This window comes from Rattus rattus, chromosome 1 (assembly GCF_011064425.1).
Source record: "Rattus rattus isolate New Zealand chromosome 1, Rrattus_CSIRO_v1, whole genome shotgun sequence".
Classification (NCBI taxonomy): domain Eukaryota; kingdom Metazoa; phylum Chordata; class Mammalia; order Rodentia; family Muridae; genus Rattus; species Rattus rattus.
In genome coordinates this window covers 254,301,383-254,325,048 of record NC_046154.1, presented here as the reverse complement: position 1 = coordinate 254,325,048, position 23,666 = coordinate 254,301,383, and the positions used below count along the sequence as shown (strand labels likewise).

The following is a 23,666-nucleotide window of genomic DNA, read 5'->3' as shown; positions in this document are numbered from 1 at the left end:
CTGCACACTACTGTGTGCTGCTTCTCCCATTGACCTGCCGGGAATATCACAGGAACAGAACAGTATCCAAAGCTGGTTTTTAAACTTTCCATTTATTCACATTTCATGGATTGATACACTTCCTTACAGGCTCATTCAAAAGCTAACACACACTGAGATTACACTGCCTGACAATTCAAGTATTTCAGCTATAGACAAGTTCCTGTTCAAAGTAGAAAGCAGATTATTCCATGTGATGGCTAAGAAGTCTTACGTCCCCCTTACAAATCTGAAAGACAGTCCTGTCTTGTGATTGCTTCTGGAGAGCCCTCTGGCCGTGTACAGAGCACGGGGCTAGAAAGATGCCCTGAAGAACTCCCAACCTCACCTACAAGTGACAGAACAGGTCGTTTCCTTAACCCCCCACTCCAGTGCTCTAAGTGGGTACTCTGCAGCCTCAAGGGGCTGTTTCTCATCTTCAGAAATAGTAACATAATGAACAAGCTGGCAAGAACAGCCTTAACCTTCAAAGGGTAGGGAAAAGGGCTTTCCCTGACAACAAGGTAGAATTTCCCCTCTATGCCATAGGAGGTATTTTTGGCACACAGCATGTAAAAAATAGAATTTAGAGCTGAAATGGAAAAACAGAAAATCAGCCCACCAACAGTCAGACCTGCCATTGACACCGCCACAGCCTGTACAGTGTGGCTGTCTGAGGAGGACAGGGCAGGGCTGGGAATGTGCGAAGTGTGAGACACAGTGTGGGAAGGCCCAGGCTTAGCATCTGCTAGATGCACCTGACCACAGAGAACACACTTCCTTCAGGTAAAGACACTTTAGATTTTCAAACTGGAGACAAACAACTCAGTTCTTATTAAACACACAACAGGCAAGTTCCTAACATGTTAAAACATAAATGAAGTATAAGCCAGGGGTTGGAACCAGCTACAAACACAGTGGAGGAAGAACAGAGAGCCCTCCAGGGGCCTCCCTGTGACACGCAGACTTTACAGTGACTCCCACACTCAGGTCAGATGCACTGAGCAAGCTCCTAGAGCATGAAGACAAGACACTGAGTTACAGCCACACCACATACCTCCCCTGTAATTCTTGTTTCCAAAAGTGGTAAGTCTTTAGCAGCAAACTCTGCTGGGAATGTTAGAAAAAGAAAGCCACACTCACTAATTTACAATTAAAACTGGCTGGAGAGCTTCAGAAGGCAATCCGGTCACGACCTTTTTTGCTTTTATTCTTTTGGTAGATATTCAAGGCATGGGCAGATGCTCACAGAGCATCGCCACCACAGAGACAAGTTCCTGACAGTGCCCGTGAGTCTGACGCCTGTCAGCTCCACAGGCACGTGGCTGCACAGCACTGTTCTGAAATGCATCCCTCATTTCATCTTTGGGAAGCTGGGCAGACCCAATGTGAACAGGCCAGGCCTGTGATAACAGACGCAGCAGCTTGCTTGCTAGGAACCAATTCTCCATGCTAAAGGCAAACAAACGCACAGCACCTCCCTAGGTCCGCAGCCCAAGCAGCAGACAGGCATGAGCAGACACACGCCAAAACGCTCAGCAGAGCGCTGTCACCCACCTCAACAACAGGCAAGCAGCTTTGGGCTCAGGAGGCCAAGGCAGGTAGATGTGAGTTCAAGGCTAGCCAGGGTCACATAGCGAGACTAAGGCCCAGTGAAAACAAAAGTTAACCAGGTTTCTTCCCACCCTGGCATTGCAGCTTTAAGACAGCAACTGTGCCATCCAGTTCTTGTGACTGTTTGCCCAGGTCAGAACACACAAGCGTGAGCACACAAGTGTGAGCACACAAGTGTGCGCCCCTGGGTACTGACCCTGAGCCCTCAGACAAGATCTGGCCCTTAGTGTCAAATGGTTTTATGAGAAATGAAAATGGGACTTTAGACAGTCAAACTTTTATTTTATTTTATGGGGGGAGGGGTCCTACTACGTAGCTCAGGCTGTTGTGAACTCGCATGGGCTTCCTGCCTCAGCTTTCCAGCACTGGGGTTAGGAGGGAACCATGACCAGCTCGTCAACAAACCTTGCATTTAACTGATGTCTGGTCTTGAGAGAATGCTAGTATCGGTCACCTCACCGCTCTGAAGTGGCATGAATGGCGTGTAGAACCATGGCTCTCTTCCAAGTGGGCAGACTCAAGAATACCTCATCCATAAAAAGGTAAAAATGAAATTGGGCTTTTCAGACGCTGAAGAACATGCTGCTGTCTGAAGTCACAGGCCGAATGAGCCGTCTCCACTCCCACACTCTTCCTTCTCATGAGCACACGCTCCTGAGAGGGCTCCATTCAGACTGTGCCCACCAGGTCCCCAGGGCACAAACGGCCATGAGCATACAACCCTTTTCAGCACAATTTCACTTTTTTCTTTTAAAATAAAGGCTTGTTTGTGGTATAGAAATGATATTTAAAAAATGCTACCAAATTTGTGCTTTTAATAAAATCCATTATTCCTGACAGCCCCCATCCATGTTAACTAGGGAGGTAAGCAAGTAAGAGCACCTCATGGATAAACGACAAAACCCAGTCTATACCTCGCCAGCTCCCACAAGCCACTACCTGCCCTCTCTTCCCATGGAAAGGCAGTGCCTGGTTCAGTCAAGCAGCCCCAGGTCAAAGGCCAGCACCTGTCAAAAACAGGCTAAGGACAGAGATTCCCAGGACCCACAGTTCCGCTCAGAAGGAAACAGAACAAGCGCGGTCACAGTGTGCCGGTGTGGTATCTGGCAGGAGTGCTAGTCACGGACCAAACAAGCCCACAGGAGGGGAGCAGGCGGTGTCTTCTGGAACTCTGTGGACACTGCCATTCAGTCTCCCAGGGCAGGAAGAGAGTGGCACCCGTGGCCGGCTGAGGGAGGCTTTGGAGAGCTAACTGGTACCCTGATTACAGGCCGGAAGAATCACTTAGGTTAGTTTCCTCAATGAATCGACATTAAAAAATCTTCCCAAACTTTTCACTCCAATGTATTTTGCTTAGTTCTTAGGAAGGGAGAAGAGCTTCGACACACTGAAAGGATTTATTGGCCTTAATCTTCCTCACAAAAGTTTCAAGTTACCTAGAAGTTCTCAGAATGTCACAGTAGAAAGAGGAAAGAATGTGACTAAGTTTAGGGGCAAAGGGAAGCAGCAACATGGTGACATGCCCTGGTCAGCCTCAGTGCTCAGACGTCCTTTTTCTGCAGTAAAATCTTGTGCAACTCATCGGCATCCTCGCTCGTCTTCACCCGAATCAGCATGGTGACCGGGAGAGTGGGCTGCTTCTCATCAAGTGGGGGGTTGGGGACACAGACGATAAGGACATTGTTCTTCCCTGTCCGGGTGCACGGCATATTGGGTGGGATCAGAACATTCAGCAGAATGTTGCCTTTGAGTAAACAAACGAAGATATTCATCAAAACATATCAAATAAATAGAAAATATATACCGAAACTGTAGGATTCTATAAGACGCTAAGATTCAATCCTGAAGCAACTTCTTAATGTGTTAAAAGTTACTGCCATAAAGGCCTCCATTTCTTGTATTGGGAGTGTGGTAAGCTGGGGAGCTGGAGGTTGCCAGGCACCAAAGGAGGGTGCTTCCCACCTCTCTTTCTGCACGCATCCAAAATCTGAGGCGGAGCCTTGTCCAGCTTCTGGTGCTTACAACCTTGTAACTGCATGTGAAGAGGACACCCAAATCTTCACCATTTCATGGGACTTAAGGATGAAACAAGAGCTCCTCACCAGCAGGGCATACCAGGCTAGTGACATCAGAATGACACTGCCATAGTCAGCTGGCCGAGTCACAGGAAAGAGAACCCCGGGAGTGTTTTGGTGTTGCCTGGCAGAGCCTCACACTACTGACTACATGCTATAGGCTCACTGCACTCAAGCTACTCTTTATTGAGTTGCTGTAAGGGACAGACAGCTGGTGCGGTGAAGGGAGTGTTCTTGCTCTATGAAAAGCATCCCTAAGGCTGGGAAGAGCGCCTCTTTGCTAAGCATCCAAGCACAAGGACCCGACTTCAGATCCTCAGAACCCATGTAAGAAGCTGCGGAGAGCAGCCCAGTCCTGTGGTCCCACCCCAGAGAGGTGGGGAGGGTGGGAATGTGGGCTATGGCACAACCAGGTGGATTCCTCAAACTCACTGGCCAGGCCACCAAACTGATCAATGAGCTTCAGGTTACTGAGACCTTGGTCCAAAACTAAAGGTAGAGAGAGCAGCTGAGGAATGAGACATGACATTCTTGGGCCTACACAACCCAGCCCTCCCCTCCACAAAGATCCCTTCAAACAGAAACCTACTCTGTGCTCAATAAAGCAACCACATGCACACCCACCCTCTCCACCATGGGAAACAAAACCCTTTGCAGTACTTCTCATCAGAGCTTCTAACACCACACCTGCATCGTGCTCCCAATACTCAAAACCAAGTCCATATCAGGAACAGAAGATGAGTCTGGCCTCATGATTGCTCATAAAACAAACAAACTAGCTAACAAACCCCTATTATTGAGCTCCAACCTACAAAGAACTGCAGTGCCAGGATAAGGCTCACTACACAGGGCACCGTGACCTCTGCACCCACCTAGGTTGGTGTCTGCCCGCACCAAGAGCTGGGTCTTCTGAGTTGCTGTGGGTTTTAAATGCAGGGTCCCCACACCCTTCTCTTTAAATTCATTGTCTTTCTTGTAAAATAGTTTACATCTGTGGGAAAACAATAGACACGATTAGGCATTCAACAAGTCAGTTTGCCAACCACAACTGTAGTGGGTAAAGAGGATAAACCTTCTTTACTGGACTGACATCTGGGTGAAACTAAACAAAACAGTAAGATAATCTAGTGAGATATTCTAGAATTTACCTTCCTACCCTTAACTTTCTTTGTAATGCTGGGCAATGTTAGGCAAGCACGTTGCTAGTGAGGGCAATCACAGTCCCCCACAAACCCCCTGTAAAACCCAAGACCATTTTTCCTCAGTCAGTCAACATCTCAACCTACCCCCTTCCCACTGCCTGCTCTCATGTGCCCTGTGCTGTGGCATGTGGCACAGCAGAGTGGCTCTGCACATTGGGCACGGAACCGTAAGACTGCCCTGAATCTCTCCACCCTGCCGTCACCCCCCTCACTTTTTATTTTTTCAAATTCCCTTCAGGCCTTCAATTTTGATCCCCTAAGACCCAGAGATCAATCTGGAGTAGGGTGTAGCTATGGATAAAGTAGTACGCTATTCTCCAAGCCTGTACATTACAGGCAGACCCTTAGGTTATTAGGAAAACCCTGCCAGCACTCGGGGAGTGGAGGCAGGTGGGTCTGTGAGTTCAAGGCCAGCCTGATCTACAGCGTGAGTTCCAGGATAACTGAGGGCTACACAGAGAAACCCTGTCTCGAAAAACCAAACCGACCAGCGAACCAAGTAGAGCAGTCACTCCTGCTGCTGCAGCTCTCAGTCTGCTTGGCTCAGCAAGGCCTGCAGTCCCCACAGCCCACTCACTTTTTGGAGTAGAAAGCATCCTCTTCCTTCACTTCAGTCACCACCACCTTGGGTGGCTCGTCACTCTCCTCTTCTTCACCATCTGGCAGAGAAACAACTCAGAGTCAGAAGACACGTGCTCCCCGTCATCCTGAACACCAGCCCGACCTCCATGTAAGCTAGCAAGTGCGACTTCGAGCTCCTTACTGTTCTAGGGGAAGGGCCGGCTGGGTTTATTTTGTGAATATTTATTTAGCCTGAGTGTGTGCACACAAATGTGTACTGTGGAAGTCAGAGGACAACTGTGGGATTTGGTTCTTTCCTTCTACCCCGTGGGTTCCCAGCATCAAAGTCAGGTGGTCCGGCCTGGAGGAACGCATCTTCACTTGCTCACTTTTCCCTCTATCCTAAAATAACTTGTCCAAAGCCCAAGAATGAAAGGCGTCCTTGCTTACGGCATTCACCAAAACATACTAAGTACAAAATGATCCACACTTGGGTTGCCCAGTGGAGAAGACACCCAATACCACCCCTGCCAGTGTTCCTGTGTCCAGAGCATGCTGTGCCCAGGGATAAGCAGCATCAACAATGACCAAAAGAGCAAAAATACGTTCTTAAAGGTCAAACTGGTCAGAAAAATTGCTCCAAAGAGTTGTCTGAACTGTCTAAGGGTCAAGGATCTGGTGCTACAGGACCTGCCTCACTGAGAGCAGCAGGAAGGGCACATTCGCCCAGGAGAGCCTCAGCCACAGTGAGGAGCAGAGATAAGGCTGACAAACAGGAAGGATCCCCTCAAAGAGAAAAGACAGCTGTGTAAACCTGCCAGACTTGGATCAAAGACCCAAACTAAGAGCTGGGTGTGGTGGGGCACGTGGGAGGCAGAAGCAGGCAGATCTCTAGGACAGCATGGTCTACAGATGAGCACCAGGTCAACCAGAGCTACACAGAGAAACCCTGTCTCAAAAAAAGCAAAAGAACACAGCAACAGAAAGACTGAACTAAGGTCCAGCATGAGGTACCAGGATGCCCTGGCAGGATTACTTAACTGAGGCACTCAGGACTGGAGAAGGAGATCCTGGAAGGCCAGAAACTTGCTGTTTGAACAAGTTCCAAGTCTTTCTGATGTTAAGGTGTGGTTATCACAAGATCGCAACAGGATCTGATAGTGCAGACTGCAGCACTAGGGCATGATATAAGCTGCCTATAGTTCAGGATACTCTTCTTACTTAGAGGCAGAGGAGAAATTAAAGGGCTCCGATTGGACACTGGCAGCTGAAGAGTTCAGGCAAAAGAGCAGTGGTGCTTGGTATTCAAGGGCAGCCTGGACTACATAGCAAATTCTAGGACAGCCAGAACTACAGAGAAAAATAAAAACAAAACAACCTGTCCTTCAAAGTAGAAATCTAATCCCTCAGCACCCTCGTCACAGTGCAAGAATGCAATTGTGCAGGCACAGCGAGGGGCCGCTGCACCGGACAGTACACGTGCTAACAGCACACCCATCATTTTAGAAAGCTTTGCTGGATGGAACCGGTCCTGAAGTGTTATACAGGACACGCACGAGTACTGCTGTACCAACAGCTCAAAGGAAACTCGTCGAGTGTGCCTACTGCCACACTGACAGGTCCAGACAGTGCTTTGTATTTACCTCTGCACTCACTGCTGCTGCCTCCTGTTTGACTCTCGGATGCTTTAGCAGAAAACGGTGAAGAGGCTGCTTTACTCTGGGCAGCATCTTTACCAAATAAACTAGAGTTTCCAGGAGAGAATGAAAACCCAGTTAGGGAGCCAGAGCTTAAAGAGCCCAAAACTGAGCTCTCAATTTTCTTGCCAAAATTAAACGAGGCACTTGTTGCTCCTTGTGCTGCGTCCGATTTCTTTTCTGCTGTAAACTCCAACTTTTCAGATGTGTCCTCCACTTTGTTGCCATGAAATGAAAATGGTGAATCTTGCTGAAGTTTTGTTGAACCAAAAAGGGAAGGAGGCTCCATTCCAGCCGTCGCCCTGTCTGTCTGGCTCTCAGAGCTGCTGCTACCTCCATTCTCCAGTTGCTTCTCGATCGTCGCTAAGTATCTCTCGTAGTCTTTAAAAATGGGCGTCAGGTCACAAAGTGGGTTTGTGTTAACATGCTTCACTATCCAATCCCGGACAGAGCAGTTCAAGCCAGCCAACTGCTTATGATAGGTATTCCCAGTGCAGGAAGTACTGGAGGCTGGGCCGGAGGAGGGCGGCTGATTGCTGCTATTGCATTTAGGGCTGGAGATCTTTTTATCCAAAGTAGTAGGGCCATTCACAGCAAAAGAACCTGTAAGAAGTTAATGTTCAAGTACGTTAAAAGCTGGTTTGATTACATAAATCATCTAAGGATTGATTTGTTTTTGTTTTTAATGTGTCTCTACAGGTCTTGCTACATAGTCTCAGCTGAGCTGGAGCCTGCTGTTCTACTCTGGCTGCCTAAGCTGACAACAGTGCCCACCCCCAGGCTCAGTTACAGCTGTGTTTCCACACTTGTACCATCATGCTCTGCACTTCCTGTCACCAAGCTGGTGTCCATACACTAACGCTGAGGAAATGAGTATCTAGCAAATGGGTACCAAGGTACTTGGAAAACTCTGCTTAGTAAACAGGCCAGTGGGTGGTGCGTGAGGTCATCTGGCACGTGAAGCCAGAATCAAGAGAATCAGGAGTTCAAAGATCCTCCCTCTACACAGCTAGAGGCCTTTTTGAGCTCCTATAGCTATGTGAGAGCTATCTCAAACCAACAACCACCATACAACGTACACTTTGAGAATAGCAAAACGCAATCTAGGCAATAGGATCGTTTCTAGGATTCGGTTCTCTATGCGAATTCCCAAAGTTCCCGATTAATTAATCCAGAACAGGATTAGGTGTTCAGTATTTCCTGTTCAAATGTAGATCAGGGAAACTGTCTTCAAAGACAGCATCACCCCAGTTTCCAATGGACATTGTGGTGGGAGGTGCACTGAGAGCCCTTGGTGTGATGAACCAGGAAGGCACACTGAGTCTACAAAGTGCTTCCTTGCCAAGAGTCAATTCTGGGATCTGGAGGTCATGAACTTGACACTGAAGTCACACAGCTGTCAATGGCAGAGCTGAGAATACAATTGCTGTGTCAGATGCAGAGGTGCGCTCTGCAACCCACTCACTCCATGCATCGCCCCAAGTCCCACCCTTTCACCCGCACATCCAAGGACACAATGCTAGAAACATCTCACCAGCTGGGTCTGGTAGCCCACACCTATAATCCCAGTGTTGAGAAGGCTGGAAGAGGAAGACTGAGTTCAAGGCCAGCCTGGGCTACATTGCAAGACACTGTCAAAGAGAGAAAAATATAACAATCAGGTAGCAAAGTTCTCTTTCAGCATCAATTTCAGAGAGGGCTGGAGAGGGAGGACTACTCACCAAAGGCTGCCTTGGGCTCGGCCGCTGTCTTTGCACTGGAGAAGGGCGTGGCACTGTCTGTGCTGTTTCCATTTGTCAGTCCTTCCAGAGGCTTCCCTCCAGAGCCAACACCAAATCCAGAAAACCCTCCTCCTCCAGAAGGCACAACCAACCCTTTGAAACCTTTAAAGGCTCCTCCGCTATCAGACTGAAACACAAAGAAAGCACACTCAGGCAAGCAGACCCCAGGGCCAGCAGTGCTCAGGCATGGCTGACACTGGACAGAGAAGCTACTAGCATAGCCCAGGCAGGAGAGGAAAAGAAGGTGCCTCTAAGGACAGCTATGTCACAGCTGCCTTCCTTCCTCAAACAGCCAGAAAAGATGGCACTAAAGCAAACACAGCAAATCCATGTGCCTACTACCGAGTTTCAGAATAACTGAAAATATTCCAGTACAAAAAGCCTTATGCACCTTTCCAAAGGACATTTGCCTAAAGAAGCTTCAGAAACATGAAATCAAACAAATTAAAAATATTTAGCTTAGCATGGTGGCTCAAGCCTTCATCCCAGCCCTTGGGAGGCAGGCAGATCCCTAAGACCAGGCCAGCCTGGTCTACAATGTGAATTCTAGGACAGAGAAATCCTGTCTCAACCCTGTCTCAAGACAAAAGAGAAGCACAGTTAAGAATTTTGGGCTTTCAAGCTGTTCTTAGCGTACAGAACTCCAAGGAGACCATGCTGCATGTTCTAGCCATCCCATCAATAACGCAATCTAGTGCAGTCTGTTTTTCTTTCCTTGCTGCTTCCTTATCCCTGTCTTTAGCAAGCTCCTCCCTTGGCTAGTCTACTCAGTCAGCAGAGATGCTGTGAAGCACTCATATTCCTCATGAGAGTCTAGAGTACTGTGGAGAAAGGACTCCGCTGACTGACCATGTAACTTTTCTGAGGCTGGGGAGATGCTCCTTGGATAAGAGTGCCTGCTGTGCAAACATGAGGACCTGAGTCAGAATCCCCCATTCAAAGAGAAACTGTTTGAATGGAACATGGTGCACAGAGCAGGACAACAACTGCAATCCCCTGGCCTTCATGCAGTGCAGGAACATGCGCGTGCACCCTAAAAGTTTAACTTGCCATCTTCTAAGGGAGTGGTTAGGCCAATAAAGCTCCACCACTTTCCCCAGAATTAATGTTCCTATGTAAACAGCTAGGCAGGAAAACCCAACCATGTCTACTTAGTTTTAATGTTTACATTCTTTTCAGCGTTTTATTATATTAAAGATGTCAGGGCTAAGGACTCAGCTCAGTGGATAAAGTGCTTACCATGCAAGCAGGAGGACTGAAATTTGGATCATGGAACTCAAGGTTCAGCAAGAGTCCAGCCTCAATAAATAATGTGAATAGAGATCAAGGAAGACACATGTCAGCTGCAGACCATTACACACACAAACACATGTGCCCATCGTGTGTCCACACATACAAGCAAGCACACACACAATATGTAATATTTTTGTAACATAAACTTTAGGGGACTCCGGGTTGGGGATTTAGCTCAGTGGTAGAGCGCTTGCCTAGGAAGCGCAAGGCCCTGGGTTCGGTCCCCAGCTCTGAAAAAAAGAACCAAAAAAAAAAAAAAAAAAAAAAAAAAAAACTTTAGGGGACTCATGCATATTGATCAGAGCACTTGTAGAGTTGGAAGTCTGCATTAAAGCTAGCAGGCACAAACATGACAGTCTATAATACACAGGTGTACATTTTTTAATGTACCAGCTATACTAACTCCAAAGTAGAGTTCCCAAAATAATGAACAATAATCACACACACATGTACGTACACACACACACACACACACACACACACACACACACACACACACACACACACAAAGCTAATCCCTCTTCATTTCCTACATAGCTCATGTCCTGGTTTTTGTTCTTTTGTCAATTTGACACAAGCTACAGTCATCTGGAAAGAGGAACCTCAATGAAGAAAATGCCTCCTGTAGGCAAGTAGTGGTTCATTTTCTTGATTAATGATCCATGTGGCAGCATCACCCCAGGTGTGGAGCACAGCATGCCGAGGGAACTGTGAGGATCATGACAGTAAGCATGCCTTCTGCTTCAGTTCCTGCCAGAGTTCCTGCCCTTCCCTCCCTCCACGATGGACAACTGCAAGCTGAAGTAAGTAAGTTACTTTATCTCATGGTGTAGCAGACACCCTAAGTAAAGCATACCAGTTAGCCTTAATGTTAGTTTTCAAAAACAGTTTTAATCACACCTACAGATTTTCAAATGTTTATATTTATAGCAATAAAATAAGGAGGAATGAAAAATCTTAATACTTTTAATTCTGATGCTTCTGTTTATGACAGAGTATCAGTTATCAGGCTGGCTTCCCACTTGCTATGACACTGAACTGCTGAGCCTTCTGCCTCCACCTACTGAACTCTGGGTTTACAAGCATATACCACCACACCCAACTAGATTCTACTCATACACTCTGCCAACTGAACGACAACCTCCCAGCCCCTAGAGTTTCTGATCAAAATCTAAAACCTGAAAGTAGGGGCTGGAGAGCAGCACGTGGTTACGAGCACTTGTTGCTCTCCCAGAGGACCTAAGCATGACCCCCACCGCTCCTGTCAGGCAGCTCACAGCTGTAAACTGAGCTCAGAGTTCTGAGACCCTCTCCTGGTCTCTGTGGGTAGGTACATACACACATAAATACAAATTAAATCTTTAAAAAAAAAATGTAAAATAGGCTGGTGGATCTCTGAGTTCAAGTCCAATGGAGTAAGTTTAAGAACAGCCAGGACTACACAAAGAAACCCTGTCTTGAACCGTGGCCCCACAAAACAAAAATAGCAAAAGCATTAAGCCCAAGTAGATGGATGTTTTGCACAGTTAAACAGTTTTCCAAGCAGAGGTAGCTGCCTTTAATCCCAGCACTTGAAGGGCAGAGGCAAGTGGATCTCTGAGTTTGAGGCCAGCCTGTACCACACCTAGTGAGTATAGGACAGCTAGAGCTACAAAGTGAGACCCTGTGTCAAAACAAAAACCAAAAACATACCAGATGAATTACAGACAAGCTATGAAACTGTATAGAGCTCTTCAGGGCCTTTTGATTCCGCACTGGATTTAAAAATTATGTAGTATTTATTGCTACTTTAGAAACTGCTGATGGTAAACTATCTAGCTAAATTTTAGAGGGAATGTGATACATCCGTTTTGTCCTCCTCAGACAGTCTCACTATGTAGATCATGCTGGCCTTGAACTCAGATCAGCCTGCCTCTGCCTCCCAGTGCATGTGCTACTATGCCTGGCTTGACACATCCACATTATTTCTATTGCCTAGATCTATTTCCTACAGTATTTGAGAAAAGCCTGTTTCTTTATTTAGGTAGATGGTATGACATTTAGGTTTTCTAATATAAGTTCTGATTAAAACACAATGCTAAACCTCAATGTGAATTTTTTTTTTTTTTTTTTTGGTTCTTTTTTTCGGAGCTGGGGACCGATCCCAGGCCTTGCGCTTCCTAGGCAAGTGCTCTACCACTGAGCTAAATCCCCAACCCCCTCAATGTGAATTTTAACTGTTCTATATTTAAAACCCCTTTCCTGGCCCATGGGCACTGACCTGCTTTTGCCCTTCTACTCACTCAAGTTTTAGCTCAAGATGTACACCCAGGCCCACCCAATGTTTTGACATGACAGCATGAGTGTTGCATCTACAAACTTCACCCGAAAACCACACAAGTCAGCCTCCCCATCACACACGAAACCTTTCGTTTTAAATAAATTTACAATTTTGTGCTGGGCTGTGCTATCCTGGGCCACATGAGCCTACTGGCCAGATCTGCTACTTTGTCACGGGCCTTCACTTACTGAACAGCTAGATCCCCTCCTGTCACAGCCATGCGCACACATCACATGGCTCCTCTCATCTATGCCCACAGCTTCAACCCCATATCACGCTGTCGATTCCCAGATCTGCGTCTACTCCTGCCTGTGCTCATTTCTGTTCTGCCTTCCAGAGAAGTACAAGCAGCTGTCATAGGACTCCAACCAGAGTCATTTAATTGGTCTCCTCTATTCTCCCACTCTCAGTGAAAGGAGCCATCGGACGAGACAGCTTCCCATCCACCTAGCCAATCATGAAGTACGGCCATCTTCTTACTGCAGACCCACTCCTGCCCACTGTTCCCAGCAGCATGGTTCCAGGGAGATCAAGGCTGCACAGGAAGTGCTCCTCTAAGGCAGACATAAATGTGAACTTACACTAGACAGTGCACTCTGAATGCACCCAGGGTATTACATGGAGTCTCCTAAGAACATGTCGGCTATACAATTGTTTCTCTGTACACAGTACAAATAATCTGAGCAAACCAACTTCACTTCTGTAATGTGTCACCAAGTCAGATGACCTGAAACTTCACTCCCAGGGACCAGATGCTGGAAAGTTGTTCTGACCTCCAAGTGCGCACAGTAGGCACACAAGCTTCTATGCATACACATATTTTTAGAAAAGGTGCATGGGGAGAGCATTTGCTGCATACGTGCTCTGGGACTGGAAAACCATGTCAGTGAGACATCACAGCTGCAGGAGGCACTCACTTCAAAGCCAACATTCCTACGCTTTGCCTTCTTCACGGCTCTGTTCTTCATGACTTCCTCACTGGCCACTGAGAATGTTCCCATCTGCAAAGAGACAAATGAAGACAGCAAAAAGGTAAGGCCAAAGGAAGATTAAATGCTAAACACGAACACTAGAACAAATTTATCTTGTATTCGATCTTAAAAGAGTTGACTTAACACATTAAGAAACATCTCACATATATCATCTACCTGTTTCTATAGATTCCAATCAAGTCAGGCAAGTAACGTGTTTTCCGGAATCTACAAATCCAAGTTCCAACCCAGAGATAAGAATACGCAATTTCTGAAAAGATGAACACCGCTAGATCTTGGTACAAAAAAATACTCATAGCTGGCATCCTCAAATATCTTAGACACAGTCTCTGAAACCAAGCGTCTTACTACCACAGCTTTCAAAAAAATTAAGTTGCTGTGGATAGCATCCACATTTTTCTTTTGTAGAATTCCTGTTGTACATGCATGAGCTCCACCACTGAGCCATGGCCTTCACTCACTGTTCTGAAGAGCAGACCAGCCCACCTTGCCCACTGTCCAAAAGGCCAGATGGCTAGGCCACACAAGCCCCTCATCACCCGAGCTCTTCCACAGTGTGCTGAGTGTGCTAATCATACTCACCTAATCACTGTTTGTGGAAGGTCTGTGTTTCACTTCATCTACTCCCTCACCTGCAGGGCTAGAACTGAACAAAATTCTCACCGGGCCAGAAGTGCCAGCTCCCACCCACAGCACCTGTACACAGGAAGCTGAGGCAGCTGGATTATAAAGTGAGACATCTCAAAAACAAAACTAAAGGCCTCTTATCTACAGGTATTTCAGATCATGTTAACATTAAAAGGATCCTCATCCCCAGAGCAAGGACCATCTGGCTACACTTACACGTAACAAACTTCCATAGTTGTCTCAGTAGAACCTGCCCAAGTTCTTTCACTCCTGGATACTTCAGTAACAAAGTGAACCACTATATGGTAGTCTAGATCTTACTCTACTCCAGGACTGTGTTTAAGACCAAGGTAGGAAAAAAAAGCCATAACTAAAGATTCAGTTAAAGAACAAGTTGGCTAGAGGTTCTGTAAACACATTATCACATCAGTGGTTTGTCTCCCCAAACATATCAGCATATCTATCAGTACCAAAAAAGGAAGACACCAGCCTACGAATAAAGCTGCAAAACACTTTACTCCTTGATTCCTTCTTCCCTTTGCACCAGCTGTGTGCTACAGAGCTGGAGTCAGCTTTGCTGGGGATCTGCCTACTGAACTCGCCTAGGAGTATCAACTCACTCAAGAGACCTAGATATGGGGCTGCAGAGATGGCTCAGCAGTTAAGACCACTGACTGCTCTTCCAGAGGTCCTGAGTTCAATTCCCAGCAACCAAATGGTGAGTCACAACCATCTGTAATGGGATCTGATGCCCTCTTCTGGTGTGTTTGGAGACACCTATGGTGTACTCATATAAATAAAAGAAATTAAAGGAAAAAAAAAAAAGAGAGACCTAGATATGCAAAGATTTCCTGACAGAAGACAACTTTAATTTTGATGGCAAAGAAACTACTATTTCTATTAATAGTGTAAATTCTATTAAATCACTGTGATTGCCAGGCACAGATTTAGCATCAGGTAACAGTAGGTCAGGAGAAGCACTGTAGTAAGGAACTATAGAGAGTAGGCCAAGGTGAGAAACCATAGCCCAGGAACTCTAGTCATGACTAGACATTCAAAGCACAGTAGAGGATGCTGTGTGTGACTCTTGCTTCTACAGACTCATCACAAACTTGCACTAATAGAACAGCAATACTCACTCACAAAGAACACATTTCTACAGCAAACACCCACAGCTCACGAGGAACCATCGCCTCTCCCACTATGTTTTCTTGAAGATTTTTTTTTTCTTTTTTTCGGAGCTGGGGACCGAACCCAGGGCTAAATCCCCAACCCCCTCTTGAAGGTTTTAAAGTTCTACCATATTCTTCACCAAGAAAGTAACATGAACTTAGACACAGCAAGAAACCACAAAGGGAACTGCTCTGTACCTCTTCAACTTCATCTTCTTCATCCCAATTCCTATCTGTTAATTCCTTCTCCGCAACTCTCTTCGCCATTTTTGTGAACCTAGATTACAGGAAACAAAAATAAGATGTTTGCTTTTCTACACCATAACTGTTACAAATAAATTTTTGCTGCGGTTTTCATTTATTGTGTAATAAAACCATAAAACAGAGACGTTTAAGAGAAAGCAATTAACATGTTTTAAGCAAATGAGACTTGGTTAGAGGATTTGGCTCCAAGGGAAGGAAACACAGTAAGAAATCCATGAAAATATGAAGTTTGGGGAAGTTAATTTTACTTTTCTAATTAAAAATTTTTATTACAAGTAATTAAAAAATGCTAGTCCAGCATAAAATCTGGTAGGCATGCTCCTGATGCTAATGAAAAGTGCTTCAGTGAGAACTTTACAATGGGCCATGGGCCTCCAGTATCAAATCCTCAATGCAGAACTCAAGGAGCAGGCAAAGACACCTTAGGGACACTAGCACTCTTTCTGAACAGAAAGCCAACTCCATCCAGAAAACTAAATCAAATATATATTGATCTCTCAAAATCTATAGTATTTAAGTAGCATACTGTATGTACATAAAGACCTTAAGTCAATGTAAACATTCTTAATATTTAAAAGTTAAAGATGATTCATGAGTTTATTCTTGGGTAAGGATTTTAATAATGCCTCAGAAACACTTTCGCAACACAAGTAGTTTGCTTAAGGCTACAATTAATAGAAATGTCTCCCAATTAGCATTTAATTGTCCTGATTTGCATATTGTACAAAGCTAAGACATTCCTTACATTACTTAAGACATTTTAAAGGCTATGGATGTGGTAGCATCTGCTTCAGATATACAGCATCAAGGCTGGTGAGATGGCTTGGCAGTAAGAGTGCACTGCTCTTGTAGAGTTCATGTTTGATTCCAAGTACCCAACAGCAGCTCACAAATACCTGTAACTTCAACTCTAGGGGCATCTAACTAACTTTTCTGGCTTCCACAGGTGTGCAAACACACAGAACAACAGCAACAGCAGCAGCAACAACAGTAGTAACAACAAGGGCCAGGCAAAGTGGCACACACCTTTAGTCCCAGGACTCAGGAGGTAGAGGTAGGTGGATCTCTGTGAGTTTGAGGCCAGGCTAGTCTACAGAATAAGTTCTAGGACAACCTGAGCTACTCCAGAAAAAATGTTTGCTTTTCAGAACTAGAAATAACAGGGGCTGGGAAGAGAGCCCAGCAGTTAGGAGCACATATTACTCTTGCAGAGGACCCAAGTTCAGTACCTAGCACTCACAGGCTGCTCACATCCCTGTTGGAATTATACATACACACAGGGGAAAAAATTAACCCACACAAGCTCTGGGGGCTTGGTTCTAAGCACTGTTTGGTTTCTTCAGAGTGGCTGAAGCAGCAGGGGTACTTGCCCAGGCTGGCAGTAGGTGCTCCTTCCTGATTCTTTCTCCGTTCATTTACCCTCAGCACAGCATCCCACCAGAGTAGGCCTGGAACAGTCACTAGCTACAAACTTACCCAAAACTTAATGCTCCACAGCAGATTAGCAACTATAGAGTAAGTTTCAAACCAGTAAATTCCAAAGCCCTGCAAAATCTGATGTGCGGGGTGGGTGGGAGTGTGGGGAGTGAGAGAGTGAGAGACAGACAGAGAGACAGAGAGAGACAGAGAGAGAGATAGATAGATAGAGAGAGTGAGTTTGTGAGTGAGTGTGCGTGTGTGTTGTGCCCAGCTTTTGATATTGATACATCCCAACCTTTTACATTTTTCTCTTATAGGCATTTTTTTTATTACAGAATGATTTTTAAATTGAAGATTCTAAAATATATAGCATGAATTTTAATAAATACCAGTAACTGGGAACCCTCTCTTTATAACTCCTCCCTGAAACGCTGCAAAATTAATATTATCAGAAATAGCATTCTTTACAGAACTGTTCACAGGTAAGGTCTCTGGATCGCTAGGGAAACTTTTCTAATCATTACCTAACATCACCACCAGAGGGCAAAAGAGGCGAGCAGTGACCTGGTTAGATGTACTGTTTTAAGATGTGGACAAAAGGAACGGTGGAAAACCAAATGGTACCTTGTGAAATTTTAACATCCAGCTTAGACTTGAAACTAAAGAGTACCCGGCAGACTGTACCTGATAGACTAACTGCCATTTCGCACCTACTCAGATAAACCAGAGGGCAGGGATTTTGGTTCTGTTTCGTGATGACTCCAAAATTTTCCAAACATATCTGGCTCATAGATGACAATCTGTTGTTGAATCAGTCGTCTGAGCCATTACTTATTTGAGAAAATACAAGATACTAGTGCTAGCTTCCAGGACAAGCTGAGAGATCCTGGGCAAATGAGTTTGGTGAATGATTATGTGTGGGGCAGAGGGAGTGCTATGAAAACTTAAAGAAGGCATCGCCTAGAACAGTGGCTAAAACAGAGAAGTGTCTTGTCAAAATAATAACATATATATATATATATATATTTTTTTAACCCCCATACTCAGAAGTTGTAGAGTGGGAAAACAAAGTAACTCGAACTACAGGCTAAACTTTTAAAACACATTTCACCAACCTGGGTGATGGCAAAGTGAGGCTGAGGCAGGATGACAGTTTGAGGCCAATCTAAGCCACAGGACAAGTTTAAGGACAGCATAGGAGATACACACTTAAAAGAAAAGAACATCAAACACCTTATTCCACATTCCATAGTTAATTTTCCTCTTTTGAAAGGAAAAAATTTTTCTTTTATTTTTTTCTTTTAGAGCTGTGGGGACAGGATCCAGGGTCTTGTACGTGCTAGAGAAACCTTCTACCAATGTGTTACCGGGAAATTTAATTCCCATAACATATGAGTTACACCAGCTGCCCGGAAGAGTTTGCCAAATGTCTGCGTCTGTGGGTAAAATGGCTCCATGAAATGCTTTAAAGATATGAAGCTAGGAAGTTGCCAGTGGGGGAAAATACATTATTCACGAACGGCCGCTTCGCGTAATGTGCGCACCAGGTACAACCCTGCTGTCAGAGATGAATTTCACACGAAAACACTAGGAGCCGATCGAGGTCACTATAACGCCCCGGAAAGCCCAAACTTCAAAACTTGGTGACCAACGGCCTGGGAACACCGTGAGTGCATGCACCGGGCCCAGTCGGGAGACAAGTGAGAGATGAAGGCCAACCATGGAGGCCCTGCCGCCGCCTTCGCCTACCTCCGCCGGGGTCGAGGCCCGCGCCTAGCCGAGCCCTCCAGTGGCCAGGCGGCTCGCCCGGCAGGCCTGGTCCGGCCTGGCTTCACAAACAGCCCGCCGCGTCGCCAAGACCGCCGCCGCCGCCCCGCCCTCCCGGCCTGCCGGGTCCTCACCTCCTAGACGGCCGCCGCAGATCACGCTGAGTTCCGGCGCCGCGGAGAGCAGGGCCGAGGCGGCGGTCGCGCCCGCTGGGAGATTCTGGTGCGTTGAGCGCCTTCAAGGATTTCGTGATCAGCAGGAGTCGGGAGCCGCGTGTCTCTGAGTCCGAAACTGAGGAGAAGAGACATCCGCTCAGCCTGAAGCTGCTACTGAACGCTGAAGAGAGCGCTCGGGGCCGCCATTTTGCAACTCGAATATACCCCTCAGAACCAATCGGAGAAAAAAAAGGGAGGAGGCAAGCAACGCCCTCATCCAGCTACTGCGCAAGCGCGTCGGAGTTCACCCGCCCGGACCTCTTCCTGCGGGCTGCTGGGTGTCACGCGACGCATGCGCAAGCCCGCCCTGGAAACAGTTGCTGGGAGGAACGTCGGATCTCGCGCGTGCGCGAAAGGGAGTGCGGGCTGCGGGCCTGGAGCCAACGCCACTGTCTGCGCGGGTTAAGCACGTTGGTCACGTGTCGACCGCCATCCGGGTTTGAGGAAGTTCGCGCGCCAATCGCTGCTGAGACACTGGCGGGAGGAGTTGTGGTCAGTGACTTTGGAGGACTCCGATGGTGTGGTGGGTGGCTGAGGAGGCAGGCCGTGAATCTGGGGGAGCACGAGGCGTGTGCAACGTGATTCTCACGTGGATGGGCCTTAGGGAGGGTGGATCTCAGCCTGCGGCTTGGAAGCTTATGGTGACTCTTCCCGATATGGGGCTGGTGAGCCCTGAGGGACGGACCCAAGAGTCATCCGAACCAATTGCTGCCTTGTGATAGACGTCCACAGATTTCCTCGTTGGGAGCTGTAAAGGTGAATTAAATTTGTCCAAGGCTGCACGGCCAGTTAGGGCCCACAGGAGATGAAGTCCCCGGAGGGATTCTTCACTGCGGGATGAACCACCTGCGTCCTGGATCAGGACTCGTGTTTTTTGTGCTTTTGGCTGACTACAGCATTATCAAGCGGTTCAGTTGTTAAACCGAACAGAGGGATTCCGGTTGGGTTCACATTCTTCTGATTGTGAATCAGAATGTCAGACCCATCTTTAACCATCTAGAAACTGCTCTCAGAGAAACTAGCATTTCTAGAGCAATAGTTCCTAACTCTTGGGAAAGGGGAAAAAGGGTTCCAAGGAGAAATCAAATCCCTTATTTTCAGGGTGTTTTATCTGTCAATCGACAAGAACTACAAAAGGAGGCTGGCTGGCACAGTGATAGACTACTTGCCTAGCACATGGAGAGCCCTAAATTCAGTCCCCAGATCCAGCAGAGTGAAAAAAAAAAAACCGGATTGCATTTAATTCATTTGTTCTGAATTCAACTGACTGCCAATTAAGTGTATTCTGAAAAATTGTGTTAAACGTGCAGATATTTTTCTTGTCCTTCTCTACACATTTCAACTAACTAACATCATATTTGGTAATATACTCCAGAGATAATTTAAGTATCTGAAATCAGTCAGGTCATGGGGATTTCCAACTAAAGTCACAGTTACTGGAAGGCTGAGGCAAGAGGATCAACCCAGGCCAGCCAGAGTAACAAGAAGATTCTCTCTCATTAATACAGACCAGACCTACAATCATAGCTATTCAGACAGTTGAGGCAGGAGGATCAAAATTTTAAGGCCTATCTGGGCCTCAGATAAAATGGTGCTGAGCATGCCTGAGCAACTTAGACCTTCTTTCAAACACAAAATACAAAAATGGCTGTGCATAGTCCCAGTACTTGAGAGTAAGAGGCAGATCTCTGAATTCCAGGCTGGCTTGATCTCTGTAGTTCCAGGACAGCCAGCACCACATATTGAGACCCTGAATAAAAAAAAAAAAACGGGTTGGGGATTTAGCTCAGTGGTAGAGCGCTTGCCTAGGAAGCACAAGGCCCTGGGTTCGGTCCCCAGCTCCGAAAAAAAGAACCAAAAAAAAAAAAAAAAAAAAAAAAAAAAAAACCACAACCAAATAAAACTCAGAAAGGATTAGGGATGTAGTTCAGAGGTATTTGCCTAGCACCAGTGAGGCCCTAAAGCCCTAGTACTGCAAAACAAAAACTAAGTAAACTGAAAGTAACCCACACCTGTGATTCCACTACTCAGTATTGAGGAACAAAAACCTAGCTGAAGCTGGATTCACTGGAGTGAGATGTCAGTGTGAAACCTGCCTGCATTCTTTCAGGTTATAGGCAGTTTTAGTAACCTAGGAACTGGGACAGGATTGCAAGTTAAGGGGGTTGGGGATTTAGCTCAGTGGTAGTGCGCTTGCCTAGCAAGCGCAAGGCCCTGGGTTCGGTCCCCAGCTCCGGGGGGAAAAAAAAAAGAAGCTGCAAGTTAAAGGCCTCTCCAACAGGAAAACCTGTAAGTAAAATACATATGTGAGTACTGTGTCACTTAATAGAAGAGCCTTGAGCAGGCAGGAGAGATGGCTCAGTGTTAAAAGCATTTGTTCCTTCAGAGGATCCAGGTTCAATTCTCAGAATTCAAACACAACACTCTATAACAGGATCCCAGACCTTAACACAACGGACTCCATTGATGGCAGTGCCATTCAGGCCATAAAATTCAGCGAACAGTACTACCACTTGCCTAAATGAAAAAGACCAATTCATCAGAGGCCATAGTTCCATAGTCTCTAAATGTACTAACCTTGCTTAGCTGAAATATGTCAACCCAAAATATGTTTTTGTGCTTAGCTCACCCTGAGTAAGACTTAGGGGCTATATCAGAATTCCGAACACCCAGTGAGGTCACGGGTCTGCTAATAAAGACTTTCTATTGGCTTAAACCCATGTCTTCTCTGGTGGATACACAACACTGGAAGTTCAAAGCATTCATATTCAAAATTGAAATTTGAAAAAGAGACAACTTAACTCATCTTAAGATTTTGTATCTGGGGGTTGGGGATTTAGCTCAGTGGTAGAGCGCTTGCCTAGCAAGCCCAAGGCCCTGGGTTCGGTCCCCAGCTCCGGGGGAAAAAAAAAAAAAAAGATTTTGTATCTGCAGGTATTGTGAACACACAAGCATTAGGGAAACCCAGAATGTTTAACCTACAGGGTTGTCTCTTCAAAGACAGATCCTTCGGGGCATCTTTTTGTGTTCCGTGTCCTGTAATTAAACTCTTGGGAAACAACAGCCCAACCCAGGATGTTTAAGTTGCCCAGATTCAGTAATGAAAATGAGTCTCCCTTACTCCAGGTAAAGACCTGACCCACTAATGTGTCTACCGTGGGTGGAGGAAGTACAGAGTAGGTAGTACAAGGTTGTTATAAAGGGGTAACGTGACCTTACAGAAAAGAGGTTTGTAACTGATGTGAACATTTTTGTCCTGTTAGGAGCATGTTTGTGCTTACAGTAAGCAGATACTGTGTTTTCTCCCATTTCTTTATCATGAAACGAATCTATTAAGAGAAGGTCAGTGGTTGTGCCTCATAAATCTATATTACCATATTTAAGGTATAGGACTAATCATTCTTCTGAAGACTTTGCTACCTGAGCTCTTGGGAGACCAGAACCTTACATTCAAAATTGCAGATGCTGGGCACAAGAACTACAGTATTTTGTGTTTTCTTGGCTGGATTTTGATTTTTCTTCAGAGTGGTTGTTTATCTGCTATATGCAAGTATAGAACTTGGTTTTGATGGATTTGTAAAGACTTTGGGGGCTTTAAGAAATATTTTTTATATGTGTCTAAGCACGTTTGTACCACATGCATGCAGTGCCCTCAGAAGCCAGACAAGTGTATCAAATCTCCTGAAACTCGTTATAAACTTTTATGAGACATACCCTTGTCTCCACTCCCAAATTACTTAATAAATACTTTTAAATTTTATGTATATGTTTTTGTCTGAATATGTCTGTATACCACAAATGTGCCTGGTACCCTTGGAAGCCAGAAGGTGTCAGGTTAGATCTGCTGCAACTGGAGTTACAGATGATTGTGAGCTGCCATGTGGGTTCTGGGGACTGAACCCAGATCCTCTCAAAAAGCAGCCAGTGCTCTGGACCACTGACCCATCACTAGCTCTGATTCAGGACTTCTTAAAAAGCTGACTACACTGTACATTATGAAGTAATAAACATGAAACTTTGGAGACTAGAGGTGAACGGTATGGTTTTAAAGTTATGTGTGTGCTTGTGAGTTTGACACAGCATAGGACCCCCCTGGGGAGAAAGCCTCAATGAAGGCTCGTCTATGTCATGTTCACCTGTGGGTACATCTGTGGGAGGATTGTCTCAACTGCCGTGGGAAGATCCACTCTAAATATTGGGTGGTGGTGGTGGTGGGGTAATCTTCTGTTAGTGCTCTGATAAAACAACATGGAAGCCAAAGGGTTTTGCTCTTGCCTGCTTGGCCTTCACTCAGTGCTGAATTCATCTGTTGCTGCTGCTGATCCTTTAGCTGACTTTAGACCAGCTTCTTCAGGCTTCCAGTGTTGATGGAAGGGCTGAAGCTCCTCGGGAATCCTCCAGGCCTTCAGCACCAATGTAGGACTGCTGAGGTAGGTCCCCAACCTTTGGGCCTGAGCAGATACCAGGTTCGTGGTCTTTGAAATGTGAGACAACTTTGACTACTCAGACCATATTGTGTAAGCTAATCTCCCTAAGATTGTATACTCCTGTCCAAGGGTCAGCTCATCCTCCCTTTGCTTTGTGTAGCTCCTGGTTCTGTTCCTAATGAGTTGACAAATGTGACAAAGGACTCTTCCCCTACTTGCCTT

At 45.9% G+C, this 23,666-nt stretch overlaps 1 protein-coding gene across 1 annotated transcript; it reads right to left on the bottom strand.

Moving 5' to 3' along the window:
- Positions 1-73: 73 nt before the first annotated feature.
- Nup50 (nucleoporin 50) lies at positions 74-19,206 on the bottom strand. The gene is made up of 8 exons (XM_032918955.1): positions 18,937-19,206; positions 15,551-15,629; positions 13,479-13,562; positions 8,889-9,075; positions 7,114-7,770; positions 5,487-5,568; positions 4,580-4,698; positions 74-3,376 (listed from the first exon to the last, which is right to left on the bottom strand). Exons 2-8 carry the CDS (start codon positions 15,617-15,619, stop codon positions 3,174-3,176), a joined length of 1,401 nt encoding a protein of 466 aa, XP_032774846.1. The 5' UTR covers positions 15,620-15,629; positions 18,937-19,206; the 3' UTR covers positions 74-3,173.
- Positions 19,207-23,666: the final 4,460 nt, after the last annotated feature.